Genomic DNA, 13790 nt, shown 5'->3' on the forward strand with positions numbered 1-13790 from the left:
CTCAAATGGAGTAATAGAGTGTTGGACGTGACTGAAATGATTGAACCACAGCAAGCCATATCCAGCACATAATTTGAAGTATGAGAACTCAAATTAACATCAGAAAGGCTGGACAAGTCTTCATCCAAGGAGTGATTGTAGTGGAATTCTTTTATATACAAAGTACACTATAGCCAAGAAAAATTGCTAATAATTTGAAAAGCCAAGGACTTTTAGGGGTATGAGGTATGATATAAAAGGTTCAAGACATTCTGACATATAACTAAAAGTAGGTTTTAGGATCATCAGATCAGGGATTTCAGTTAGAAGGAAACGTGGAGTTCATGTCCAGCATTCTACTTTTATAGTTGGGGAAACAGAGGTCAAAGGATATTAGGTGACTTGCCCAACCAAGGTCATATGGTGTAGTGAGTGGCAAAGATGAATTTTGAATCCAGATCCTCTAATTGTAGGATCAAGAGTGGTTTTTCTCTATTTACAAATGACTATTTGCCACTTTTGATAGGATTTTGGCAAGTGTTCTTTTGCTATACCAAAAATGAAAATTACTGAGATTAAAAACTCATTCAGCACTTCTCCTTTATCCCGTGACCTCCCCATCTGGGGTACTTCTGATCTGTTAAGCAGTTAATGAAATTTAAAACTGAGTTTTTCTAACTTAGACCTGCTTTATGATAACTTGAAGTAGAAAAATATAAGATAATGATGGTTTAAGGAGCCATCAGCTGTACTATAGGAAAAGGAAAAATGTCATTTGCCTGTTTTCTTGAAAATATTGACCTCATATGCCAGTATGACAAGGAACCAACAGCAAGAAATGCATTTGAAGACATTTGAGGCAACTGAGTCTATAAAAGGAACAGGACTCGGTGCAAGGGGTACTTGGGTCAAAGGCAAGTAAAATGGAAACTCTTTGAGGACAAGGCCTATTTTCCATTTGGTCTTTGAATAAACAAAAATCTAGCACTGTGTCTTGAACATACTTGTTCATTTGTTTTCAGTCATGTCTATCTCTTTGTAACCCCATCTGGGACTTTGTTGGCAGAAATACTAGAGTGTTTGACTATTTCCTTCTCCACTGAACACAGTAGATCTCTTTTATTTAAAATCTCTGTTTTTTTTGTTTTTTGTTTTTTTAGTTTTTGCAAGGCAAATGGGGTTAAGTGGCTTGCCCAAGGCCACACAGCTAGGTAATTATTAAGTGTCTGAGGTGGGACTTGAACCCAGGCACTCCTGACTCCAGGGCTGGTGCTTTATCCACTGCGCCACCTAGCTGCCCCTAAAATATCTGTTGTGACCTCCCCTTGTCTAGCTCCTAATATCCTCCCTATTTTCCTCAATTTAATTTCTATTGTTTATTCATATATGTATCTCCTATAATAGATTGTGAGCAGGACATTTCATTTTTGTTTTTGCATTCTCAAAGCCTGCCCAATGTTAAGGTGCTCAACAGATTCTTGCTGATTGTTTAATAACTGTTTCTTGAATTGTATTAAATTGTCACATCTACCCATGATATTTTTAAAAAATGAGATTTTTCAGATAGCTTTGATTTTTATATTCTAGTCAATGGGTCATACCTTTCTTTTCTACCCTCACCATTCACCACTGTCCTGGAATGAAACCTTCCCATAATACTTGCAATTATTTAAATGACCACTGGGATGGGGTGGGGGTGGAGAGAAGAGTGTAGTAAATATAGGCTGTACCAGAAGTATTATTCCATTCAATATGGAAAAATGATGGCTTAGAAATATGTGAATGCATATATATATATATATTATGTATTTGTATATATATGTATATGTGTGTGTGTGTGTGTGTGTGTGTGTGTGTGCATGCATATATTCCTTTTGTATCTCTTTCTTTCTTTCATTCTGTCTATCTATCATCTTTCTCTCCACCTCATTTCTTTCCTAACAGTCTATCTGTCTATTGGTCTTTCTTTCTTTCTTTCTTTCTTTCTTTCTTTCTTTCTTTCTTTCTTTCTTTCTTTCTATCTAAGACTCATCTTTCTGACTTCAAATCTAGCCTCAGATACTTTCCAACTGTGTGGCCTTGTGTAAGTCACTTAACCCTGTTTGCCTCAGTTTCCTCATCTGTAAAGCAAACTACAGAAGGAAATGACAAACTATTCCAGTATTTTTGCCATGGAAACCCCAAATGGGGTCACAAAGAGTTGCATGTGATCAAAATGATTGAACAATAGCAAAACCCAGGGTATGGGGAGGAGTTATCCCCTGATAAAACAGCGATACTTTCTGCACATTGGCCTTTTTGCCTTTGACAGAGAAAAGTGGGAGGCAGGGGGAATAAAAATTTATTTAGCACCTACTATGTACCAGTTACTATGTTAAGCACCTTATAGATATTATTTCATTTGATCATTACAACAACCCTTAGAGGTTAAGTGCTATCATTCTCATTTTACAGGTAACTTGCCCAGAGTCATAGCTAGTAAGTGACTGAAACTGGATTTGAACTCAGGTCTTCCTAGCAGGGCTAGCACTCTGTCCACTGCCTCATATGGGAATAATGGATAGAGACTGGATATGGGTCAAAATGGTAGGTTTCATTAGGCAGTTAATATTATTTATCCATAATATCCTCCCATTACTATGCTTCTTTGAAAAATAATTTTATTTATTTTGAGATGGATCTCCCTCTCTCACCAGACTGGAAATACAGTCAATCAGAGTGATTCCATTACTGAGTGACATGGAAGTTTGGACCAGCTCCATGTCTGACATGGCCTTCCTTAGGCTCCCTGGGGCCCACTATATTGGTGCCAGACTTAGGACAGATGCCTGTGTGACTTTAACTCTCCTTCAACTCAGAACTCCCTAGCTCAATTAATCTACCAAACTCAGCCTCCCCAGCAGCTGGGGATTGCATTGGGTAGGAACTATTATCGTGGTTTTCCTTGAATGCTCAGGTACCATAGATACTTTAAATAAAAACTTATTGAACTGAATTAGATGCTTTAGAGAATTTAAGAAAACTGAAAAACAGGGATCTTGCCCTCAGGGAACATAGATTTCAGTGTTTAGGACCATAGAATTAATGTTAGAAAGAACATAATTTTCTAGATGAGGAAACTGGGACCCATCATGGGGCAAGTAATAATAAAAACCCATTCAAGTCTAGGTATTTTGTCCCCAAAGTCTGCACTTTTCATTACACCACTGCCCTTCTTAGCACTCATGAAGTAAGAAATAACATCAGCTCCACAGGTGTGGTAGGAGGCACAGACAGTTCAGTGAGACCTCAGGAAGGAGAGGGATGTTTGAGAGAATTGTAATTATGCTCTTAGCAAGGTTTCCAGAAAGTTAGAACTTTTGGATGCTTGACATCATTTAATTCCTACTAGGAGATGCATTATTGGTACTTTCTAACTTACAATGGGAGCTATGATCTGACTAATGAGGTGTCCTTTTTGGAGAAGCAGAGCCAAAGATCAGAAGATTAATGGGCAAGCTAGCCTTTTCAGGATTGATGAAACCATTGACTGACCATGGTGTAAAGGGACTAAGGATGAGTGCCTCTATCCAGGGTCATATTTGTACCCATTAAGAGTTGGAATCATAAACTAACATTCCATGCCAGTGTGACTGACGGCAAGTGTTGTTCACTTGGGACAACTTTATGAAACTGTTTTGAATCCTGGAAATAAGATCTAGGTCCGTTGAAAGGCAGGAGTCTAGTTCTCATGGTAAATCCGAGGATGCCTGTTTTCCTTTTCACTCTGGTTGTACAGAGCTTGCTAACCGGGGTAAAATGAGAGGGGGCAAAGATGAATTTATGAAAATGAGGCCAGTGGTGAGACCTGACCAACTTGGGCATGACATGTACTGTTTATCAGAGTCTCCCTCACATTGTCCACTTCTATCCATTTCCACAACCAATACTCTCCTACCAGCCTTTCTTTTGGACTATTGCAGTAGGCTTCTGCTTGGTCTCTTTACCTTAAACCCCTCTTTACTCTAATCCATCTCCAATTTTGATGCCAAAGTGATTTTCCTAAAACACAACTGTGTTTCTGGCTGTGTGGCCTTGGGCAAGTCACTTAACCCTATTTGCCTTAGACTTTTGGACTACCAGATCCAGTCATCCCTAGTTAATAAACTCTAGTGGCTTCTTATTAGATTCAGCGTCAAATAAACATTTCCTCTTTGACCTTGAAAGCTCTTCTCAATCTGACTTCCTCCAATGTTTTTCCTAGCCTTCTTATATTTTATGATCTACCCACTCTGTGATCTCACTACACTGGTCTACGCTATGTTTTACACACACAACACTTTATCTCCTGTCTTCATGACTTTGCAATGGCTCTCTCCCAGGTCTGGAATACTCTTTTCTTAGCTCTATCTAGGTCTTAGAATCCCTGATTTCATCAGGCTTCAACTCAACGAGAACCATTTTTTATAGGAAGAATTTCTTTGAAGGACCCAATTGTTCATTACCTTGGATTCATTTTGCATTAATTGCTCGATATTTTGACAATACAATTATCCATCAGGATGTAAACTCCTTTAGGGAAGAGGCTTGGCAAATCATCCCAGTATCTCTACCGAGAAAATTTCAAGTGGGGTAACTAAGAACTGGACACAACTGAAACAACTTAACAACTATGACAACAGTAATGCAACAACGGCTCCTTGGGGATAAGGAGCAGAGGACATCAATGATAGGGAAAGCCTCAGGCAGGAGGTGGTGTATTACCCCTTTGCTTTGGATTTTTATTGGATCTGAAGAACATTTATCAATAAGATTTTTGCTTTCCCTTTTGTAAGCTATGATTTTGTAGATCATTTCTTGATTTCTCTTGCAGGTAACAATTGCTTGTGATGCCGTCCTTAATTCAAAATCTCCATATAGGAAACAGGAGCCAGATTCCTGGGAAAATGAGCTGCAAGTTTCCAAACATGCCAATAATCTCATGCAACTGGATAATGGTGTCAGGATTCCTCCCAGGTGAGAGAGTTGTGTAGGTGGTGGAAGGTAGCAGAGGACTCAGGGGGTGTTTTTGAGACTACCAGCCACATAAGAATGCTGATCTCCTAATTGTAACATTTCCCTAAATACCACTTCTATCCTCCCTTATTTATTTATCTATTTACTTATCTCCTATCTTTCAAGAGAGTGTAAGCTCCTTGAGGGCAGGGACTTTTTCCATTTTTTTGACTTTGTTTCTCCTCTCACTTAGCAGAGAGCTTCAAGATCATAGGAACTTAATAAATGTTTGTTGAATTTGAAATGCTACAGTTGAATTTTTACTTATTATAAACCAAGACTAATATTTTCCATCAAAGTTATGTTTAAAGAAGATTTAGGAATTCTTTGTTTTAAAGAGAACACAACTTTCTTTGCAATGTGTTCCCATGCTACCTTATTCAGTTCAGCAATCTGTTCAATGAGTGTTTATTAAGAGCCTATCACATGTCAACCAATGTGCTATGTGCATCCAAGGACAAAAAAGGAAGCATTGCCTTTATCAAGGCATTCTTCTTGGGGTACAACTCTTAAGTACTGGCTGAGTGTTAGAAGTAGCCCTAACCTTACTACCGGTGGACTGTATGAACTCAGGAGTTCTGCAGTGTGCTATGTTGATCAAGTGTCTACACTGCAAGTCATGTCATTGATGTCTTCTTCCATTACAAAGGACTACTACTACTGCTACAAAATCTGCCCCTCAATGGTGAGGAGCTAGAGTGGGGCTGCCACCAGGCTGTCTAGGGAGTAACTTATTTCTACAGTTGCTATCATTTTATCTTCCCCAGCTAAGTTGGCCCAGGGGATAGAGCACTGGCCTTGCAGTCAGAAGGGTGGGAGTTCGAATCCAGCCTCTGATCTTGGATGAGTCACTTAACCCTGATTGCCTTGCGTCCCAGGACCATCTCCAGTTATCCTGATTCAGATCTGGCCACTGAACCCAGATAGCTCTGGAGGAGAAAGTGAGGCTGGGGACTTAGCACAGCCCCTCTCCCTCAAATCCAATTCACATGCTTTACATGGCATCACCTCCCTGATGTCAGGGTCTTCTTAGAGAATGAGGGACAAGCATCAACATCATCATCATCATCATCATCATCATCTTCTCTGTTAGACTGTGAACTCAAGTGTAGGAGGTATCCTTTACCTTTCTTTGTAGCCCTAGTCCTTGACACTGTCTGACCCACAGTTGGTGCTTAATAAAAGATTATTTTTATTTTTAATACTATTTTATTTTCCCGAATTACATGCAAAATCAATTTTTAACATTTTTTCCTTTTTTTTAAAGTTCTGAGTTCCAAATGCTATCTTTCCCCCCCTTGAGATGGTAAGCAATCTGATATAGGTTATATTTGTGCAATCATGTAAAACATTTCCATTTAATAAATGTTATTGCCTGAGGAGGGATGAACTGACTCAGGTTAGAAATCTGATCCTCAGTGCTGTTGACCCCATCACTATTAACTGCACTTCTAGCCTAGCAAAGAAAGGAAGACCTAGTTACAAAACAAACAAGCAAGCAAAAACTGAACAATTTCCCCCATCTCCTCTCTCCTTTCAAAACCCCTGAAAGGTAAATATAAAAGAATTAGAGAATCTTCATATAGATGTCAATAGAGTGAACAGTCTGATCTTACTGCTTGTGCAACCTAGGATAAGTCATTTAGTTTACCAGGGCCACAGTTTCCCACTATATAAAATGAGGTTGCTGCAGTAGATCGCCTCTGAGATCCCTTCCTGCTCTCTCTCTCTCTCCTATCTATCTATCTGTCTGTCTATCTATCTATCTATCTATCTATCTATCTATCTATCTATCTATCTATGTATATCATCTATCTGTCTATCTATCTGTTCTCTAGATATATCTGAATTCAAATCCTGATTCAGACACTTCAGTCCCATTTTAATCATCTTTAAACTGAGGTTAATGATATTACCTACCTCAAAGGATAATGGGTCAGTGAGATAATGTATATAAAATGTACACAAATAATGGAGACAAATGTTATTATTATCTCTAATGACTAAACAAACAATTGTTATTTATTGATCATCTCTAAATTTAGAGATGGAAGGGATCTTGGAGGTTGGCCACTATAACCTCCTTATTTTAGTGTTGAGGAAACAGATCTTAGGGCAGGTAGGTGGCATAGTGGGTAGAATGCTGGGCCTGGAGTCAGGAAGATGAATCTTTTTGAGTTCAGATCTGGTCTCAAAGTGTTACTATGTCACCCTGGACAAGTCACTTAATCCTGTTTGCTTAGTTTCTCCATCTGTAAAATGAATCATAGAAGAAATGGCAAACCACTCCAGTATCTTTGCCAAGAAAACCCCAAATGGGGCCACAAAGAGATGGACCTAATTGAAAAACTGAAATGTAGAAGGAAGAGTTTTCTTTTTTGGCCATGGATAGCATGAATAACTAGTTATGCCCTTGCTTCATGTTCCCATAAAATGAGGATTAGTTCTCATTATCACTTGATAAGATCAGGAATAAGGCTCTTGGTCCTTGTTTTGAAAATCGTAGGGCCTGTGACAGGACTGCCTCAAGAGGACTCCGAGGCTAGTCTCCTCACCTCTTTCAACCCTTCCCCAACCCTCCCAATATTTGAATCTTCAGGTGCAATCTGGTGGAGAGAAACTGCCAGGGCAGCCTGGAAAGGGAAAAAGACATATCCAAAGAAGAAAAGGAAGGGCAGCCTCATGATGGTCTTAGATGGGAGGATTTATCAGGTTGTTTGGAAGTGGGTATTTATTAGTTTTGTGCCTTTTTGAATCACTAGCTCTTGAGGAGTCTCCCCCACCTGCTGCTTCCCTGAAATTTTGACCAGCTGCCAGGCACTAGGGTACTGTGGGGCACCAATTTTGGGTTACTGCCCATCACCCACCATTCCTGCTATTATTAGAGCACATTGGCTGAGGTATACTCAGATCAAAATTAGCTAGCTTAGAAAGAGCCAAGTGAACTCAACCTCTTTGTCTTGGTTCTTAGCTGACACTTCTTTCTTATTCTATTTTATAACTTATTCAAAAATAGGAAAGAACATCACTTCCCTTTAGTTATTGATGGATGTCAATTGGAATGTCATCAAGAATTAGAAACAGGGGCGGCTAGGTGGCACAGTGGATAGAGCACCAACCATGGAGTCAGGAGGATCTGAATTCAAACCTAGCCTCAGACACTTAATAATTACCTAGCTGTGTGACTTTGGGTAAGCCACTTAACCCCATTGCCTTGCAAAAACCTAAAAAAAAAGGATTAGAAACAAAATCAAAATGAATGTGTGCTTATCTGAGACTAGTATACAATGTATTCTCTGGATGAAGGAAATGCCCTAAAATTATGAGGGATCATGAGGGAATTCTGGATGGAGTGAGATTTGATTTATTTAAAAAATAAAACTGAAAAAATCATTGGCATTCTTTTCAATTCAACAAATATTTATTAAGTCCCTACTATGAGCCAGGCATTGAAAAGGATCTAGAGATACCAGCACAAAATTTAAAAGGGTCCAACATTTATTAAATACCAATTATGATCCAGGTTCTGGAGATTCAAGCACAAAAATGGAGTCCAGGCATTTAAAAAATTCCTATTGTGATCCAGGATCTGGAGATACAAGCACAAAAATGAACGGGACCCTACACTTATTAAAAACCTATTATGATCCAGGTTCTGGAGATACAAGCACAAAAATGGAGTCCAGGCATTTTAAAAATTCCTACTGTGATCTAGGATCTGGAGATTCAACCACAAAAATGAAAAGGGTCTGACATTTATTAAGTACCTACTATAATCCAGGATTCGAAGATAAAAGCACAAAAATGAGAAGATCCCAGCATTTAATAAGCCCCTACTATGTGCCAGACACTATATTGGACTCTGGAGCCTCAAAGTCAGGAAGACAATGGTCTGTGTCTTCAAGATTACATCATCCTGGGGAGACTTAACATGCCTACAAGCTCAGTACAAGGAAAATTCAGGAAAGTGAGTGCCTTGGATTGACAGTGAAGAGGGACCAGAGGAAATTGGGGCAGGTTTCATTTGAGCTGCAAAAGCTTCTTAGTGGTAGGGATGAGAAAAGGGGAACATTCTAGAGATCAGGAGAGTTTTCTGCAAATTCAAAAAGGAGAGTGCTGGGATACCTGGAATGGATTCAGCTGGGTCATATAGAGGATAGTTGGCTGTGTTTGGAGTCAGGAAGACCTGCATTCAAATCCAGTCTCAGATATTTCCTAGTTGTGTGACCCTGGCCTAGTCACTTAATATATCTTCCTCAATTTTCTCATCTGTAAAATGGAGCTCATAATAGTACTTACCTTACATGATTGTTGTAAGAATCTAATGAGATAGTGTTTATTAAACACTTCAATCAAGTGCTCTAGAAGTCTTAGCTATTGTTATTTAGTTGATTGTTCCTCTTTGTTCTTCACACTTGGCCCTTCATTTCCCATCTCCACACTTTTGCACTGGCTACTCCATCTCTCTAGTACCATCTTCAAGACCAATCCTTTTCTGATTCCCTCAAGTGCTAGTGCCTTCCCTCCTAAACTGGTAGCTAATTATTTTGTGTATTTATGTATTTATTTATCCTCTTTACATATGTATTCGGCATACACTTATATATGTATTTATACATGTAAAATATTTATATTCTCTATATATTCTTAGAGGTGTCCTCCCATTTCAATGTAAACTCCTTGCAAATAGAATTGCTTCATTCTTTCATTTGTATTCCCTGGACCTATCAGAGTGTGTCTGGAACGTAAGTGGCTAATAAGAGTTATTGCTTGATGGGAGGAGTGTGGAATAATTCTGGCAGGACCAGAGGATGTCAGAATCCCTTAAATGCCCCACTAGATGTTTATGGATTCTGGGGAACAGGGGAGTGACATGATCAGACTTGGGCCTTAGGAAGAAGTGAAGCATTTTTTAAAATGTTTAAAAAAAAGGATTAAAAAACCTTACTCCTAGGTCTTATTCCATATTTTCAATAACTCATTCCATCTGCTACATCATATGCTTGCAAAGCTTGGAGAGGCTGTGTTCAAGTAAAGGTAATCTATCTGACTGTCTTGTTCTGGCTTCCCAAGGCGCACGCACCAGCCAGGGGGAGATGGTCTTCCATACGTCTGTCCTCAATGGTGTCCTTTGCTCTTTGGAGTTCCTCCTCCGTCATGCATTGCACCCCCATCGCACCCACCAGGCTCCTCTCCATTGCCAACCATGACAAGGAGTGTATATTTTACAGCTTTGATGTGCCACCTCTAGTTTCCAAGGGATAATTCTCTACCCAAACTTCTCTTCCATGGGAGGTTCAAGGAATTCAATTCATAAGATGCTTGTTGATTGATTTTATATGCAAAGGGGCCTGGTATGTGCTCTCTGGGAAGTCATCAATTGTTCAGGCCATCTGGAACAGAGGGTGTATGTACAGGGGAATTGTGGGAGAATAGTTACGGTTTCACCTTAAGTGAAAACCCATTTTGTTTCAACCCTTTTTATAGGTTTTCCTTATAAACTTTTACTAGGTTTCCTTATAAAATATATAAATCCCTTTTCCTGAGTAAATACCTAGAATGAAATGAACAGAATTCGTCTTTCTTTGGCTGAAGACTGAGTACTATCACAAGACTCGCCCTCTTAATGGGTTTCTTATTTCACACTTGTATAGATGGTAAAGGAGACTACGGTGATCCCAGGCCACATCCTAGAAATGATCAGTCCCCTGGGGGTTGTTTTGAAGCTTTTCCCTGTGAGCAGCTTCCCTCCTCCTTCCTCCCTTGGGCTATGGTTCTGTTTTACCTCTATAAAGTGGTTTCCTATGTCTGGAATGCTTTACCTCCACCTTGTAGAATCCCCAACTCCCTTCAAAATACCACTTGATAAACACTTTGTATTTAATTATATATTTGCAGACTCCCACATTGAAATTCAGATTATTTGTATATAAAAACTCTACAGTTACAAAAGTCACATCAAAATGGAGACCCCAAAGCAGCAGGCCTTCGATGGGGGCTCAGAACTCTTCCATCTTTGTCTTTGCCTCTCAGTGCCACATTGTAGGTGTGTAACAACAAATTTGTGAATTAGTATTACAGATTCAGAGCAGGGAGAGATCCCAGAAGCCTAGTTTAGTGATTCTTAACTGTTTTTATGTTATGGTCAGTAGGTAGCACAGTGGATAGACAGTGCTGGGTCTGGAGTTGGGAAGACTGAATTTACATTTGTTTTTAAACACTTAAGGGGCGAATCATTTAATCTCAGTTTCCCTTAGTTTCATTTAATGCAAAATGAAAGTAATCATAGCACCTCTCTCCCAGGGTTGTTGTGAGAAACAAGAAGCTATGTAAACCTTAGAATGCTATTATTATCATTGTTATTCTGAACCCAATCTGGTGAAATTGAAGGATTCTCATAATAATGCTTTTTAATTAATTTATTTAAATATTCAAAATTAATTTATTTAAAAATGCATAAAATAAAATTTATAAGATTACAAAGGGACCCAATTATATTGAAATATTTGTCAAAATAAAAAAATATTCCGGACCCTAAATTAGCAACCCCTAATCTAGTCTAACAGGCTTGTTTCAAATGGGAGTTGAATGAATGTAGAAAATCATTGTTAGTAAATTGGAATTGAGAGGAAAACTTCGTGTAAATTCTAAAGGGCCTCCTCTTAAATCAGGAAGACCTGGGTTCACATCCTACCTCAGTCACATTTTAGCTGCCTGACTGTGGTGAGTCACTTTTATTTTTCTGGGTTGGGAAGATCATAAATTACAGATGACTTGCCAATCTCTATTGGTGGAATGGGTTTTCCCATTTGGGAGTTCCCTGCACATGAATTTAAAGTCAGGTTTGTAAGGTATTTGGGCTCTGCTTAATTAATATATGGCTCTCTCTATTGTCAATGTTTCGGAATTGACATTGTTTCTTCTCTAAGACCATCAAAACAGATGCTGATTTTATCATCTCTATTTTAAAACTTGACCCAACAGCTCTTACCCTCAGGCAGCAATGTTGGCCAGTGACTTTCAGTCTTTTCCACCTAGTCATTCCCCAGAGGGCATCCAGGAATGCCCCACATTCTATGTCATCTTTCCATAGAAAGAAAAGATTCTCAGGACATCTGGTTGGTTCTCACTTTTCAGAAGGAAAGAATTAAGACCCATGGACCTGGCCTTGGGTTTCCAGCACAATGTGCTAAAGAAGAGAGAATCCTGCTTGAAGGAAAGGGAAAGATTGAACTCTTTCCAGTCTTTTGTGATTCCAGATTGAGAAGCCTTGCTTTATAGTAGTCATAATAGATAGATCTTCGGAGTCAGGATGACCTGTTTGATTTAAATTCAGTCTCAGATACTTCCCTAGCTTTGTCACCTTGAGCTAGTTTCTTTAACCTCTTACTTTCCTCATCTGTAAAAATGGGAATAATAGAGTTTATCTCACAGGATTGTTGTAAAGATCAAATGTAAAATGCCTTGCAAACCTCAAAGCACTATAAAAATGTTAACAATTATTTAAAAAAATTCATACTACCTTCTGCTTTCAATATCACATACATTTCCCAGTGTTATCTTGGCCCTTCCCCTCCCAGAGGCCAATAAAAGAGAAAAATAAAATTTACCAGCATATTGAAAAAAGTCTTACTTATATGCATTGTTGCCGCATCCATTGTCCCCCCTCTGCAAAGAAGGGAGGTCTCTCCTCATACCTCCTTTTTGGAAACAAGGATGATCATTATAATTTCCCAGCATTCAGTTCTGATTGTTTTATGATTGTTAATGTTCTTTCCATTTATGTTGTTGAGGTCATTGTGTACTTTGCGTTCTTGGTTCTACCTCCTTCCCTTATGCATCAGTTCATTGAAGTCTTCCTGTGCCTCTCAGCATTCATCAGTTTTATAGTACAGTAATCTTTCATTTCATTAATGCATTACAATTTGTTTAGCCAACTTTCCGTGTATGCACATCTAATTTCTTTCTAGTTTTCTACTCACTTTTTACATTTTTTCTTCTTTTTACATGTGTCTGTCTAGCGGCTGGAAGTGTGCCAAGTGTGACTTGAGAGAGAACCTCTGGTTGAATCTGACTGATGGCACCATCCTTTGTGGAAAGTGGTTCTTTGACAACATGGGGGGAAACGGGCATGCGCTGGACCATTATAAAGAAATGGGATACCCTTTAGCAGTGAAGTTAGGAACCATCACTCCAGATGGGGCAGGTGAGTCTTTCAAGCTTTGGGGTTTAAGAAATTGGGGGAAGGGGGCAATGGGGACAGGGCTCTAAACCTATTGACACCATGAGTTGAGAAGATCTTGGTTCAAGTCTGGCCTCTGATCCTTAACCTGAGTGACCTCAGCTGGGGGTTAAACCTCACAATACCCCAAGAAACTCCCTATGACTATAATTTGCAGGCAAGTTGCTGATCTGTACTGGTATGGGGAGATTGCTCATCAGGAAATTCCTTACAGCAGTAAAATCATTGCTATATATAATCATTATTATATATATTATATATATATATATTTATATATAATCCCTATATATGTATATAAGTATATGTCTAAGAAAAAGTTTGCTGTGGTTATCTTATGATGGCCTTGGAACTCGTAAAGTCTGGGTTTAAGTCATCTCTGTGATACATACTGACTCTGTAACCCTGAGCAAGTCAAATAACCTCTGTTTGCCTCAGTTCCTCATCTGTAGAATAGGGTTAAATATATCACTTATCTCTCAAGGTTGTGAGCACATGACTCACAGTTTCTTGCCTTACCTGCTGACCTCTTTATTCT

General features: G+C 39.0%; 1 protein-coding gene across 3 annotated transcripts in view; it reads left to right on the forward strand.

The window, feature by feature from the left end:
- The window catches only part of USP13 (ubiquitin specific peptidase 13), a 148298-nt gene that overhangs the window by 75532 nt on the left and 58976 nt on the right, over window positions 1-13790 (forward strand). For all 3 annotated transcript variants that reach the window (XM_074190991.1, XM_074190993.1, XM_074190994.1), the window contains 2 exons: window positions 4832-4974; window positions 13035-13219. In XM_074190991.1, the coding sequence (XP_074047092.1) occupies window positions 4832-4974; window positions 13035-13219 (328 nt within the window). The remainder of the gene's footprint in view (window positions 1-4831; window positions 4975-13034; window positions 13220-13790) is intronic.

This window comes from Macrotis lagotis, chromosome 6 (genome assembly GCF_037893015.1).
Source record: "Macrotis lagotis isolate mMagLag1 chromosome 6, bilby.v1.9.chrom.fasta, whole genome shotgun sequence".
Taxonomy (NCBI): Eukaryota; Metazoa; Chordata; class Mammalia; order Peramelemorphia; family Peramelidae; genus Macrotis; species Macrotis lagotis.